This window comes from Podarcis melisellensis (genome assembly GCF_964234715.1).
Source record: "Podarcis melisellensis genome assembly, chromosome: 5".
In the NCBI taxonomy this organism is placed as follows: domain Eukaryota; kingdom Metazoa; phylum Chordata; class Lepidosauria; order Squamata; family Lacertidae; genus Podarcis; species Podarcis melisellensis.
This window is the reverse complement of record NC_138537.1, coordinates 11,137,070-11,152,517: the sequence shown is the minus strand read 5'-3', so window position 1 is coordinate 11,152,517 and position 15,448 is coordinate 11,137,070. Positions and strand designations below refer to the sequence as shown.

Genomic DNA, 15,448 nt, shown 5'->3' with positions numbered 1-15,448 from the left:
TCAGTAGTATTAGCACAATTTCCTCTTGATATAATTATGGCCCATAATTAATATTTGAAATTCATTACCCCAAGCCATGGCAGTTGGAGCTTTCATGGCAGTATACCTCTGAACACCAGTTGCTGAAAGCTAAAAGGATGAGCCCGTCATCTTCATATCCTGTTTATACACGTCTAGAGATGTTTGTTTGCCTTTCTGATGTTGGAAGTAGAATATTGGGTTAGTTGGGTCATCTGATCCAGCAAGACCATTCTTGTGTTCTCATGACTGATACAAATTCATTGTTCTCTACTGTGCAGATGTACTGCTTGATAAAAGACTGGCCTCCCATCAAGCCTGAGCAGGCAATGGAGCTTTTGGACTGCAATTACCCAGATCCGATGGTGCGAGCGTTTGCAATTCGATGTCTAGAAAAATATCTGACAGATGACAAACTCTCTCAGTATTTAATTCAGCTGGTACAGGTACTGTAATCTATTTTTGTCAACTGCCTCTTAATGTATGCCATTGTGCCTGAAATATATGCTAAGACTTTATATAACTTTTCTGGATGATGAGAATCAGAATATCTCCGAAAAGTTAAAGCTTACCAAAGTTACCACAGTGCTTGGCTGCATATTAAAGATCCTTCTGCTGACCATTGCTGATAGCTGGATAATATATTGCTGTAGCACTTCAAAGGTTGATAGCCTCCCTCACCAAAAGAGTAATATTACGAGACAGAAATGAGCAAAGGCTCGGGCAGCATTGTAAATAATTCCACCAAGTTACCAGCCTATGGTTAGCTATATCTATGGATTTCAAGAAACAATATTTATATCTTTTCATTGCATACCCTTACAAGCAGTGATATAAAATACTGTATTTTTTGCTCTATAAGAGTCACTTTTTCCATCCTAAAAAGGAAAGGGAAATGTGTGTGCGTTTTATGGAGTGAATGCAGGCTGCGCAGCTATCCCAGGAGCCAGAACAGCAAGAGGGATCGCTGGTTTCGCTGCGCAGTGATCCCATTTGCTGTTCTGGCTTCTGGGATTCAGATTTTTTTTTCTTTCTTGTTTTCCTCCTCCAAAAACTAGGTGCGTCTTATGGTCTGGTGCGTCTTGTAGAGCGAAAAATATGGTAGTGGTTCTTGGCCAAGAAGATAAAGGAAAGAAGAGAGAACTAAAAGGGAGAAAAATATTTAGCATTTCAACTTTTGGGGATCTTTAAAGAATAAATTATTTCTCTTCTCCTCCTCCCCATTCCAAATGACTCTGCCTTAGGGCATGTAGCACCAAATAAACGCAAATGTAAACCTACAACATGGTTTATATTGTAGGTATAATCAAGCTATCTCAGAAAACTGCAGGGGACAACAGAATTAGACACAAATCATAATACAAGGGCAACTGCACTGTTTGTAAAATAAAGCAGACAGCTTGAGGCACAGTAGTACTTTGGGCTCATTCACATATCCAGACTGAGAACTTCCTTCTTTATAAAGGGCTAGATAGTGCTGAAGGCAAGCTGTAATTTAGAGGCTCTGGATCAGCCCTGGTCACTAGAGAGGGAGGGCAATTTATATTCACCCAAAGTGAGTAGGTAAGTTATAATCTGCAAGCGTGGGATATAGGTAAAAGGTAAAGGACCCCGGACGGTTAAGTCCAGTCAAAGGCGACTATGGGGTTGCAATATATCATGCAGAGTGGCAAAACCTTGAAGTCTTCCACAGAATATAGGTAAATGCCAATTACACTTCAATCCTCTTGTGCCTAGGTTCTGAAATACGAGCAGTACTTGGATAATCTGCTCGTGAGATTTTTACTGAAGAAGGCACTAACCAATCAAAGAATAGGACACTTCTTCTTTTGGCATCTAAAGTAAGTTTGGATTTCTACTTTAAATGGATTCCTGTTATAAAGAGATGAAATTTTGATCTTGACCATCCTGTGCTTTTATTTATTTTTTTATGTATAAAGCACTTGAAAGCACTATTATTACTATTTTTTAAAAAAAAATGGCTTGATGTTCAGAAAGATACTGCAAGTGTTTCTTGGGCTTTGGGTCTTTGCATTGCCTCGGTGATGAATGCAAGAGATTTGGATCAGAAAGTTGATTTCTGCTTAAATCAGCAACAATATAGCATCAGGATAATAAAAATATAAAGCTTTAGAAAACCATATATTGATTTTCATGCTGAGATGAAGAATGCAATCTTTAGTAAATGGTGTGTGTGTGTGTGTGTGTGTGTGTGTACACACACACACTAAGACCAGTTATCTGACTATCTAAATCAGGGGTAGTCAACCTTTTTATACCTACTGCCCACTAATGCATCTTTCTTGATGGGAAAATTTCCTTACCGCCCACCAGTGCTCGATGGAAGGAGGATTCAGCTTCTGCCATAGAACCCCCTACCGCCCACTAGAATCCTGAAATGCCCACTATTGGGCAGTAGGGACCAGGTTGACAGCCTAAATAGAGAGTTGATTGACTCTCTTAAAGTTTGGGGCAGGGTTCTTTCCCATCCTTGCTTAGTGGATACTCTTTTAACTGGTGAGTCATCCTGAATAGTTAGGTTTTTTTTTTAACAAATCCTTTATTAAAAATTAACCATAAGTTATGCCTTCTTTTAGGTCTGAAATGCACAACAAAAATGTGAGTCAGAGGTTTGGTCTGCTTTTGGAGTCATATTGCCGAGCATGTGGGATGTACCTTAAACACCTAAGCAGGCAGGTAGAAGCTATGGAAAAACTTATTAACCTCACAGACATCCTTAAACAGGAGAAAAAGGATGAAACCCAAAAGGTAAATTGATAAATTTAGCACTGGATGCATTCTTCAGCACTTAGAGTTGAAATATTTCATTTAAAAGCTTTTTAAGAAAACATGACTCTTCATGCTAAAAATTGAAATTGGTCACAAACACTGCCTTCGTTCGTATTTGACTGATGAGCTCGTCAATATTTGGATGCTGTTATCCATCAGGTACAGATGAAATTCCTTGTGGAGCAAATGAGGCGGCCAGACTTCATGGATGCACTGCAAGGCTTTATATCTCCTCTCAATCCTGCTCATCAGCTTGGAAATCTTAGGTATCATCTTTCTCAGATTTCATAAATAGGCATGAATGTATCTGGAACATTTAAAATGGACAATTGCATGAAGAGCCTCCTCAGTCACCTTTTTCTAAAATCCTGTCCTCTAGCTAAAACTAGGTCACATCTTTTTAGATCCATCTTTTTATTTGTAGCTGCATCATGCTTGGAGATTGCCCTTTAGACGTGAAAAGTAATACTGCAGTAGAGGTTTAAGGCAGTAGAGGGGAACCACCAACCCAGATGCCAGACTTGGCCTACCAGTCCCCTCCTTTTGGCCCATGAAATACACATTTTGTGGAAGCCATGCCCACCCCCCAACCCTACACCTGACACCATACATGGCTTCAGGTGTGTAGTGAGTAAGGGCTGAGCTTCAAAGGAACAATCAGGACCTTAAAGTCCCAACTGCCCATCAGCTGGTGGGTGGTAGGAGTGCACCTTGCTCACAGAATGGGGATAATTTCCATTCTGGTGGATAGAACAACTTGTCTTTCACTCCTGTTATGTCCTAATGATGCCATGTGATTGACAGGTGCGTGTTGCTGACCATCCGTCCTATTTGGTCTGCAATGAGGCTTATCAGGATCAGCCTCAGGGAGCCAAAAATGTTCCCCACACCTGAGCTAAAAGTGGGGGTAGGGGAGTAGGGATTATTATTTGATTTTGGTTTTTTGTTCTTGTTTTTATTATGTATTTTCCGATTTTTTAATTGTATTTTTATGTTGTGAACCGCCCTGAGATCTGCAGGTGAAATAATAATAATAATAATAATAATAATAATAATAATAATAATAATAGGTCTATAGAAATATAATCATTTATGTCAGTTTGAAGGTGCACTCGTTTAAGCAGCTATTTTATCCTTTCATAGGCTTGAGGAGTGCAGGATTATGTCATCTGCTAAAAGGCCACTTTGGCTTAATTGGGAAAACCCAGATATCATGTCTGAGCTGCTGTTTCAGAATAATGAAATCATCTTTAAAAATGGAGATGGTAAGGAAGTATATTTCATTGTATCCTGTATGCGTTTCTTCATCACCCTAACTATCTTAAACACCTCTATTCAATTTATACCAACTTATAAGTTATAACATCAAAGTAAAAGATTTCTTCCTAATCCTTGTGAATTTTATATTAACATCCACTGATTCATTTTCGCCAAAAACACACACAAACCCCTTCCACTACACAGTATTAGTGAGCAATAATGCAAATGCGCCATCACTATGTCTACCATAGGAATATATCATGATGTTTAGCTGGTGATACATCACAATGCTGAAAACCATAGAATCATAGAGTTGGAAGAGACCACAAGGGCCATCGAGTCCAACCCCCTGCCAAGCAGGAAACACCATCAGAGCACTCCTGACATATGGTTGTCAAGCCTCTGCTTAAAGACCTCCAAAGAAGGAGATTCCACCACACTCCTTGGCAGCAAATTCCACTGTCGAACAGCTCTTACTGTCAGGAAGTTCTTCCTAATGTTTAGGTGGAATCTTCTTTCTTGTAGTTTGGATCCATTGCTCCGTGTCCACTTCTCTGGAGCAGCAGAAAACAACCTTTCTTCCTCCTCTATGTGACATCCTTTTATATATTTGAACATGGCTATCATATCACCCCTTGACCTCCTCTTCTCCAGGCTAAACATGCCCAGCTCCCTTAGCCGTTCCTCATAAGGCATCGTTTCCAGGCCTTTCCAGCGCTAGTGCTGGCCTATCTGGCCATGACATTCTCATTCAGGGAATGGCAGTCCCTATCTTGCTGTATGGTTCTTTTGCACCAGGGGAGACAGAGCAGAGTGAGGGAGCAGAGCAGAGGGAGATAGGCAGTTGTTCTCTTTTAGCATGGGAGGGCACATGCACACAGATTAGCAGGAGCCACTTGCTCTGTTTGCCCAGCTGAGGGAACCAACATAGCTGTTTGAGGTGCACTCTGTTCCTGTCCAAAGAGCTTTCCTATGTAAGTTGTGGCTGGCAGTGGGGGACCAGAGCACTTGGTAAGCTTTTCTGCTGTTGCCCAATATAAAGTTGTTTTATTATTATTTATTTATTAAATTTGTATACTACCCTATACCTTTATACCCTCCCTTTTCCACAATGGGACTTAAAGCAGCTTACGGATAAAAGCAAGAACCACTAAAAACATAGAAAAATTAATCATTAAAATGCAATTCAATATTGATAGAACCTAAGCTATAGATATATGTAAAATCTGTTTTAAACATACCAATAATTACAATATACAAGTAATTGCAGTAAAAACAGCAGCACAGCAGCCCTTTAATTCCCCAAAGCCTGTTGGAACAAGAAGATATTCACCTCCATAGACTTGAAGTAGTGGACTATAATAACTTGCTCCCAATCTCTAGAATTAGTTTGATTTCACATTTTTGTCACAGGTTGTGTTTTGATTTTTTAAACGCAGAGTCATTTTTTTCAATCAATAAAAGTCATTGATAACAGAACAGAGTAAGCTTATCATGCAAAACTTTGATTTAACGCATTAAAAACAAAGTTGTTGAAGCTGTTTTATGCCTTCCAAAAGTTCCCAAAACCTGCATTCACTTGCATGTTTTCAGATCTACGTCAGGATATGTTGACACTTCAAATCATAAGAATCATGGAAAACATCTGGCAAAACCAAGGGCTTGATCTTAGGCAAGTATTCATAAATATTGCTAATGTTACAGTCTGTGTTTTGTTTATCATTCTGCCTGAAGAACAACGTATTTGGTTCAAGAGTTTACAGAAAATTTTAGTTTATTTATTGTAATCAATAACTACCCATTCTACAAATGTTTTAAATTTTCTTCTCTATCTAATCAGTCAGATTACTGCTTAACGTTGTCATCAATATGCAGTGAATATGTAAATGGCTACAAAATCAAGTATCATCATGATTTAATGTTCTTGCATGTGTCCACTATTTTCCTGGGCTAGGATCCAAAAAGTGACTTTGTACATACGCAGTGGGATATTTTGCATGAGAGAGCAGGCCCATTCCACACCACAAACTGCTTTCTAAACTCCTTTCTATTTAAAAAATGACTTGCCATGTAGCCTTGAGCTGCTGTTCTAGAAGTACAAGTCCAATGTTGCCCTGAGGGACTGGAATTAATTGTGTAGTAGTTCTATAAATCCTGGCCCTGCTGGTCATCTATCCAAATGACTTAAATGTTTGATTATTACATAGAGATTTCAGTGCCTGTGTGTTTTGTTTGGTGGCTATTACGATGTCTTTTTTAAAAAAAAAAAACTCGCATTGCTCTTCTAGGATGCTGCCTTATGGTTGTTTATCTATTGGCGACTGTGTGGGGCTCATTGAGGTTGTGAGAAATTCACACACAATCATGCAGATCCAGTGCAAAGGTGGCCTTAAAGGAGCACTGCAATTCAACAGCCATACATTACATCAGTGGCTCAAAGACAAGAACAAAGGGGAAATGTGAGTTGACTTTTAATTCCACCCACCCCCCCTCTTTTATTCTTTCTTTGATGGAAGCCGAAGAATATTTTGGTCCCCTTCTGTTTTAAGCCACAGTATTTTGTGACTGAAGTATGGACATATCCAAAGATTAGATTCAGGCAAGACCTTGTTCATTTCTTGCAGAGCATGTTAATGTTTTCTTGAGACAGCAAGCTCCTATACTATATCACAGGCTGCTTTTAAGTCTGCCAAGTCTCTGAAACATTCTGCTGTGTGATGCAGGAGGACATTCATGTTGCTTGAATAAGTGAAATCCCCAGTGGATGAGTGGCTCACATGGTTTTCTGGATTGTGGTTGCAATGTTTAGTTATGGATGAAGTGGTTAGTTCACACCACCTTATAACTGCAGACATTAATGCAGCTATGTTCCTAACTGGTCTTCTCCAGTTTTCTGATGGCAAAATCCGGCCACTGTATTTCCCCATGGTTTTTCACTTCCCCAAGTGGTAGGAAGTTCTAAGTGCAGCTGCTACTCTTGCATTGTGAGAAGCAGGTGCTCAGGACTTCTAGTGGCATGGGGGAGCAGACATAAAATAATCTTTAAAGTAGGACCATTCCAAAATGATGCTGTTCCAAAATGATGCTGTTGGAGCTCCATCCCTTTTTGCCCTCCAGCTACAAGACGACATCAGCCACCAATCAGAAGTACCGTAGGTAGAATGTGTGTGATAGCTGTTACGCACCAAACATCAAAATGTATCATTCATTATTTAGGCAAGCATCTTTTAGCCTCAGTTCCCATGAAGGAAGCATATTTGCCTGTTAACGATAGCACATCACCTATAGAAAAGGTGGAAACTGGTGGTGCATCTAGGAAATCTTGGTCTCTCATCTTAATGGTCTTATAGTGGGCCCTCTGTGGAGTGATGTGTATTACTTCACTTACTTCAAGATTAGTTAAGACAGCCCTGCTGTGTTCGGTGGCTCTCCTGCTCATTCTGCTGAGCGGGGCCCTGGATTTCTTCCCAAAACCATGCCTGGAAAGCATCACTGGTGGAAATGTCACCTGGTGCAAAACAATTGCTGATGGATTTGAACAGATTTTCTCATATTGTAACCTATTGTAAAACAAACTGCACTTGAGTGCTGATCTGTTTCTGGGCCAAATTCAAGGTGCTGATTTTAACATTCAAAGTCTTAACCAGCCTGGATCTTGATTATCTGAGGGAATGCCTCCTCCTGTATGAGCCCTATCAACAATTAAGATTTACCACTGAAATCCTGCTAAAGATTTCATCATCTGTTGAGTCTAGATTGGACTCAAAAAGAAAAAGAGCCTCTTCTGTTGTAGCCCCAGATCTTTGGAATGCCAACCCTCAAGAGATTCACATGGCTCTCCATCTTTAGTTTTCTTCGAAAGACAAGTCAAAACTTTTCATTTGTTTCTTTTCTGCCTTTTGATAGTTAATTTTATAGAATCCACTGTTTTATTTGTGGCATAGATTTGGTTTCAGATTTAGATAAGGTATATTGTTGATTTTTAGTTGTAAAACTATTTTGAAAAGTGACATAAAATGTTTTAAATAAAAATACATGTTGAATTCTCCCCCATCCAAAGAGGTGGCTTCCGGGAATACTCATCTACGTTGCGTGTCTGAATCGTTTTCTTTTAGAAGTCCTAAACAGTGGCACCTGCAATATTTCATGTGTTCTTTGTTCTTAATAGGTATGATGCAGCTATTGATTTGTTTACACGCTCTTGTGCTGGCTATTGTGTGGCTACTTTCATACTAGGAATTGGAGATCGTCACAATAGCAATATCATGGTGAAAGATGATGGGCAGGTAAAAATGTTTACAATGATTATGCCTTTCTATGTGCAGGTATTTGGGCAATGCAGAAGCTTCCTACCATCATGCTTCTTATCTTCAGGAAACACTTTCTGCCTCTGCTTCTGATGAACCTTTTAAGCATCTGCCCTAACAGTTCTGTAGGTTGCAGAGGCATTAGGCTAAGGTACATATTCACACTAAACATTGGCCTAAAACACACCCAGTACCCCTGTGCAGCTGTGAATTTCAGTAGCAGTTTTATGGTGGTGCCTTTGGAAAGTCTGTTCCCAATACTGAACTGTTCATTGCACTTCTGAGAAATCCCAGGTTTCTTTGGAACAGTATGAAAGCCTCTGGTGCAGGGCTGTTTTGCATATTGAGTCTTGGAATGAAATATCAGATCAATATGCAGGTGGGAATATTCTATTCTCTTGGCTTTCCCAGATTACTAATAACCTAAAAATGCATTTTCTTTAAAGCTGTTTCACATTGATTTTGGACACTTCTTGGATCACAAAAAGAAGAAGTTTGGCTATAAACGAGAGCGTGTGCCATTTGTCTTAACGCAAGATTTCTTGATAGTGATTAGTAAAGGAGCCCAAGAATGTACCAAAACAAGGGAATTTGAAAGGTACGACATTTTATAGTTGAAGTTTTAATTGAAGTTTAATTGTTATAAACAAATCCTACTATATAATTAATCAGATATTATCTTGAAATACTGAAGGAAAGTGTGATGTTTCTGCGGGGGGGGGGGTGTTGGGATGATATTTTGAATGAACTAACTTTTTTATTTTTTTATTGAATTTATATACCGCTCTGTACCCGCAGGTCTCAGGCTGGTTCACAGACTATCAGGGCAGTTCACAGAATACAGAACTTTGTCACTGTTACCTTAATTTTATGTGCACAATGTGGCTCACGACTTTCATTCATATGTTATTTTATTAAAAAAAAATAATTTTAAGGGTTTTGAAATACAACTGGTGTAATAAAGCAAAGACAATGTAATCCTGGGGTGACTGAGAAGGTACACACTTGTTTTTACAGCGTTCTGTAGTGGTTACAGTGTTGGACTAGGACCTGGGAGACCATTGGGTGACCTTGGATCAGTCAACATCTCTTAGCCTAACCCAGGCTTCCTCAACCTCGGCCCTCCAGATGTTGTTTTGGCCTACAATTCCCATGATCCCTAGCCAGCAGGACCAGTGGTCAAGGATGATGGGAATTGTAGTCTCAAAACATCTGGAGGGCCGAGGTTAAGGAAGTCAGGCCTAACCTACCTCACAGGGTTGTTGTGAGGATGAAATGGGGAGGAAGAGAACCCATGTACACCAACTTGAGCTCCCTGGAAGAAAAAAGGTGGTATATAAATGTAATAAGTAAACAGGGAGCTCCCGGAAAACATGGTCCACATCTAAAGAGGTTTTGAAAGCAGCACACACACTCCAAACACATTTTCTCCAAAGAGGTTTTCCCTAAACACCATGGAATAAGCCACAAGCCATGGGTGTGGGGTTATTGGTTTGTGTACTGGGGGTTGTTCTTATTTTTATTAGGTATTTTTAGTTTTTATCATGTGTTTTTATGTTGTGAACCACCCTGAGATCTACATATGCAAGGTGGTATACAAATTTAATAAACAATACTCCTAGAATGGGAAATTGGCATGTTCCTCGTCATGTATATCTCAGAACATGTAGCCTATAACCTGTAATAACTGGGGCCAAGCAGAACAGGAAATGCATGACCAATGTGCACAAATTATTTGATTCTGGATTTAGTAGTTTAAAAGGCTTTGTGTCCTTCATTTCCAGGTACTCTACTTTTAAAATGCCTATATTTCCAGAACATCTTTTTTGAGAAAGCTAAATACAGTGAGCGGTATGGTTTTATGTTGAAAAGCATTGCACAAATTATTTTTTCCTCAATGAGAAAATAGTTTTCTTTAATGCCACATAATAAAGAAATGTTGATAGCCTCATGGCCTTTTCTGTTGATGGCATCATGGCCTTTTCAACTGTAAAGGTCAACTAGCAGCTGTTTTTATGTACCATCCTCCTTTTGTTTCATGATCCTCAAAAACTGTGGCATAGGTCTGATTGATTTTTTTTTCTTTTTCTTTTTCTTTCCAAGGTTCCAAGAAATGTGTTATAAAGCTTATCTAGCAATCCGGCAGCATGCCAATCTTTTCATAAACCTCTTCTCCATGATGCTTGGTTCTGGAATGCCAGAACTACAGTCTTTTGATGACATTGCATATATTCGCAAGACTCTTGCATTGGACAAAACAGAGCAGGAAGCGCTGGAGTATTTCATGAAACAGATGAATGATGCTCATCATGGTGGCTGGACAACAAAAATGGACTGGATCTTTCATACAATCAAGCAACATGCCTTGAACTGAAACAAAAATGAATGTGCTGAAAAACTGATAACCCATTTTGTGGCTGTTTCACTGCACTGTTGGCAGTAAAGTTTGGTTGCATCTTAATTGCACAAACCATGAACAGCATTTGAACTTGCAGCAAGATTAAAAAACAACAACCTCAAAGCTATTTAAATACGTTAAACAGGGTTTCGGAACACTACAGACTGTGTATTACAAATACAACTTTTCCTGTATGTACAGTCATGTTATGCCTTAAGTCCAGGAAGGTATACTTCAGTGATTTGTTTGATTGATTGAAGAATCTGTGCCGAGCATTAAAACCAGTCGTTCACATGTTCCAGTTGGTCTGGTGAAAATTGGGCCCATGTAGGTTTGCAAAAGAAGGAAAGCTTAGCAATATTAATTGCTCCTGAGAGTTTTCCTCTCCCATGAACTCCAGTCAGTAAATTAGAGAAGATCGTGCCTTCATAATGTCAGATATAATTGGTGGATTTTAGAGTAGCAATTTTCTCAGTTTTTATTTGACTATTTCAAACAAGTTATTAGGTGTAGATCTTAAGATTCTGCTGGACAGTATTAGTAGGGTTTCAATGATTACCTCTCCCACCACCTCAAAAGTCTGGCTAGTGGGGAGGATTGGGTTTAGTGCAACACTTTCAGATTTGATTTTTTTTTCCTAACCTAAACCTCAGTACATTTTTTCATGCATGTTTTTCAGAACCTAAAAAGAGGTGAGTTATTAGAATTAAAGATTATTTTTATAAAGGTTATTTATATAACAGAAACTATTAATATATAATACTTCCTTACATTGATTTGTCCAGTTTTGTCATTTTAATTCTGTAGATCATTTCTCTTTCTAAGAGCCTACTTGTATAAGCCGCTAGGCTGATGTTGTGGTTTGTAGGATCATATTTAAAGATCCTTGTGCTGTTCTGGGGCATGAGTTGTCCATGTGTTCTTAGACGTGACTCTAAAGCCCTACACCAAGTTCACCTCTGGCAGGAAGGGATTAGGAACTTTCCAACAGGAAGCTTGGTAGAGCAGCATAGGAGCACCCCACTATTTAGTACGCTGTTTAGTTGCACCAGCACAAACTTCTATTCCTGTGGTTGACCCTCTATGACAAGGCTAGTTTGTTTGCTTGGAAGCGTTTTTCTGTTGAAATCTGTGGGATCCTTTTCCAAGTAAACACACTTTAAAGACTAGAATGTCCAACTCCATTGTCTACAGCTTTCTTAAATTTTGATAGTGAGTTTACGTCAAGCAACAAACCCTTGCTGAAATTCAAATTTGACTTGGCAGATCAATGGTAATCCTTGACGTGGGACCAGGTAGATCAGTGGGAATGCAAAGACTTTGACTTTGTCTAAGTGCTCCCAAGGAGCAACATTCTCTTGCAAAACTTCTTTGATTGGCTTTCAGTACTCTTGTTCAGCATAATCAGAAGAGAGACTTGCATGGATTGGGAAATGAGGGGAGGGGAAGATGCATACCCTTCACCCTCTGCTTTTTCACCCAGTGCTGACACACACAGATTAAGATCAGTTATTGGAAAAGCTTTTGCTTCCACTACTAACTGTTTTTACTTCCAACAGAAGTATAAGTAGGAGGTTTTTACTTCCAGTGGAAGTATAAACAGAACGATAACTTGTAACAATGCTTCCAGTGCCAATGTCAGCTCTGGTATTTTAGGGTGGAATGACGCCCCACTTGTCTTCCTTCAAATACTATCTCAGGCAATACTCTTCAAATGATATGCTGGGCATTTTGTTAATCCTGAACTTTGGAGTCCACCTCTGTCTTAGCCCTCTTTCTTGGACTGTTAAACAGAAGCTGCTTAATTGCAGTAACTAACATACTAGAAAATCACTGTATTTTCAATCCGATCATTAAATGGTCCTTTGTACTGCAAAAGAGACAATAGTCCATAGCATGCAGAGCTAGCAACCAATATTTTATACGTGTGTGTGTGTGTGTGTGTGTGTGTACATACATATATATATACATATATATATCTGTATATATCTGTCTTTAAAACAACAAAACTGATACAACTAGCAGAACCATTGGTACAACGTATGTCTTTTTTAATAAGGCCAGGTATTTTGAGCCCGGGATATGTAAGGTGCCATTTCTTCCATATTAATGTTACTGTCTCGCAGCATCTGAAAATGTTTCAGAAATTTGGATATTTGAGTTCACTTGCCTTTTCTTCTGTCCTTCAAATCTAGGTATTACTTGGAGTGCAATACCAGTTTGAACATAATTTGCTGACGTTAGGTCATTATAAATAAATTTGTATAGACTTAATGGACAAGAGGCTATGTTTTTTCAGCAAGATAAATATTAAGTAGGCTGCTTGTTGTTGTTCAACTTGAAAGGGGGAAAACCACCCACCATGCTGAGTGTTCTTATTTTTGTGGATACAGATTTGCAGCTGCAGAGGTAACATAACTGTTACCAGGCAGCCCTGGTAAAAATTACAAATACGCTTTCCTTGAAAACTAGTATCTATACAAATAATGCCAAGTGGGTTTGTAGAATGAAAGCCAAGGCTAGACTGGTGGAAATAGGGACATATGAATTATCTGAGTTGAGGTGGAGAAGACTGTTAGCCAAAAGTCTTACTGGATCCCAGTCAATGTGCTTGTTTGCTTCTCTATGTTGCCTTGTATATGACTGTCATTCATAGATAGATAGATAGATAGATAGATAGATAGATAGATAGATAGATAGATACGAATCTTAGGCTATAGTCAACAGTTTTGCAGCTTTTTGGGTTCTGCTCACTTGGGAATAATGATAAACGTAATGCTGTGATATTTTTATAAGAACATAGACCCTGTCTTATAACAAGTCAGTCAATGGATCCACCTAATTCATTGATTTTTATGCGAATAGGCAGCCCTGTCCAGGATTTTTTTTTATTGTCCTTTCTTGAAACACCAGGGGTTGAACCTGCAAACTTCTGCAGACAAAGCATGTGTTCTACCACTGAGCAGTGACCCTTTCATAATCCATATCTTACTCCTTTAGCAATTGTAATACATGTATATTTTACCATACAGATTATCATCATCTTTAGTTGTGTTCCAGCACTCCACACTTAAAAAGGTCAATGAGAAATCTTGTCTGGTTACAGAAGCCTGCGACATCATTTCTGGCAAGCTTTTGTTGTGTTCAGGTGGGTGATTGCAGATTCTACCTTTCAAGACTATGAAGATTAATGTTGGGTTTTTTGCGGGGAGGGGAGAATGCATAATGTCTGCTGAAGACTTAAACCATTTAAAGGCTTCAAGTGCCGACCACCTAATTCCTGGCTGTATGGTGCCAGCAAGCAGAAGTAGTTAGGAAGGGTATATACAGCTGTTAAAATCTGCTGTTCCATTGATACTTCTGTGGTTGGGTTTGGGCCTTGAATACTGGTATAATGGTCTAAAGATTCAAAACTGGGTTTAGTAAGTACAAATTCAAACAACTTTTACTCTTTAAACACCTTGAAAGAAACCTGGCTTTCTGGGAGTGATACTTGGAGAAGTGAGGGGCTGTTCCCCAACTAATGATGTTATTTCCCTGTCTTTTGCTTCCCTTTTTCTGAAGATGCTCCTACCACAGCTTCAGTCCACCCACTAAAATTGCTGGGGGACCAATTCTGTTGCCATGAATACCACCTGCTGCACTTCTTCCCTGGCTCGGCAAGTGGACAACCAACTGATAGCCCGCAAAGGGCTGGCCCCTGGCCCAGGGGTCTCCAGTTTTTGACCTGACTAGTAGTCAGCAATGACATTTTTAAAATGAGAACTGGTTTGTTCCTACAGCTTTCCACATCTTTAGATAAAGAGTAGCCAGTATATGTGATGAAAACGAAGTTTTATAAACATGTTTTGCTACGTCAAAATCAAGTGATTTGTCATTACATGGGAAAGACAAGCCCATGTATTTTATGGACATGAATGAAAATTAGTTGCAAGTAGTTCACTTGAGATGGGATTGTCCTTCTCTTAGTATTTGCTCTTGTTTTTTAATGGAGAGCCATGTAAACACTTAGGAGCGCCTGCTGGCATTCTCTCTTCCTTATAATCTGCACACTCAGTGTTTGATTTTTGTATTTTTCTCCAGTTTTAGTGTCTGCACAGGTTGCAGACCATGGCTGGACCCGTCTATACAGAGAGAAAGCAAGAACCATGGTCCCACTCTGAATTCTCCCCCACCCAGCTACTTTTTGCTTTTAAAAATTAAGAGATGGAAAATCTAATCACGATGCTTCATTGCCTCATCCAGTCTGGCCCTAAGCTACCTATTTTCTGATTTGGAGTCATATGTTACATTTTCCAAAACTTCCTTTGCAATAAATGTGATACTCCTTTCTCTCTTTGCTTGTGTAACTGGCTGTAACATATCATATTGCTTGTGTAACTGGCTGTTCGACAGTGGAATTTGCTGCCAAGGAGTGTGGTGGAGTCTCCTTCTTTGGAGGTCTTTAAGCAGAGGCTTGACAACCATATGTCAGGAGTGCTCTGATGGTGTTTCCTGCTTGGCAGGGGGTTGGACTCGATGGCCCTTGTGGTCTCTTCCAACTCTATGATTCTATGATTCTAAGTAGGCTGGTTGCAGAGATTACGCTTCCCCACCGCTTGAGAGTAACCAACTTACTAGGCATTTAAATGCTGGATGTAAATAATTCCAAAATTAAAATACACACAGAGAGAGA

At 39.3% G+C, this 15,448-nt stretch overlaps 1 protein-coding gene across 2 annotated transcripts in view; it reads left to right on the top strand.

The window, feature by feature from the left end:
- The window catches only part of PIK3CA (phosphatidylinositol-4,5-bisphosphate 3-kinase catalytic subunit alpha), a 42,337-nt gene extending 29,283 nt beyond the window's left edge, over positions 1-13,054 (top strand). For both annotated transcript variants that reach the window (XM_081910828.1, XM_081910827.1), the window contains exons 13-22: positions 300-464; positions 1,756-1,859; positions 2,616-2,787; positions 2,968-3,074; positions 3,952-4,073; positions 5,662-5,740; positions 6,357-6,527; positions 8,237-8,354; positions 8,822-8,973; positions 10,479-13,054. In XM_081910828.1, coding sequence (XP_081766954.1) covers positions 300-464; positions 1,756-1,859; positions 2,616-2,787; positions 2,968-3,074; positions 3,952-4,073; positions 5,662-5,740; positions 6,357-6,527; positions 8,237-8,354; positions 8,822-8,973; positions 10,479-10,749 — 1,461 coding nt within the window. In that variant the 3' untranslated portion in view covers positions 10,750-13,054. The remainder of the gene's footprint in view (positions 1-299; positions 465-1,755; positions 1,860-2,615; positions 2,788-2,967; positions 3,075-3,951; positions 4,074-5,661; positions 5,741-6,356; positions 6,528-8,236; positions 8,355-8,821; positions 8,974-10,478) is intronic.
- The last annotated feature ends 2,394 nt before the right edge of the window (positions 13,055-15,448 follow it).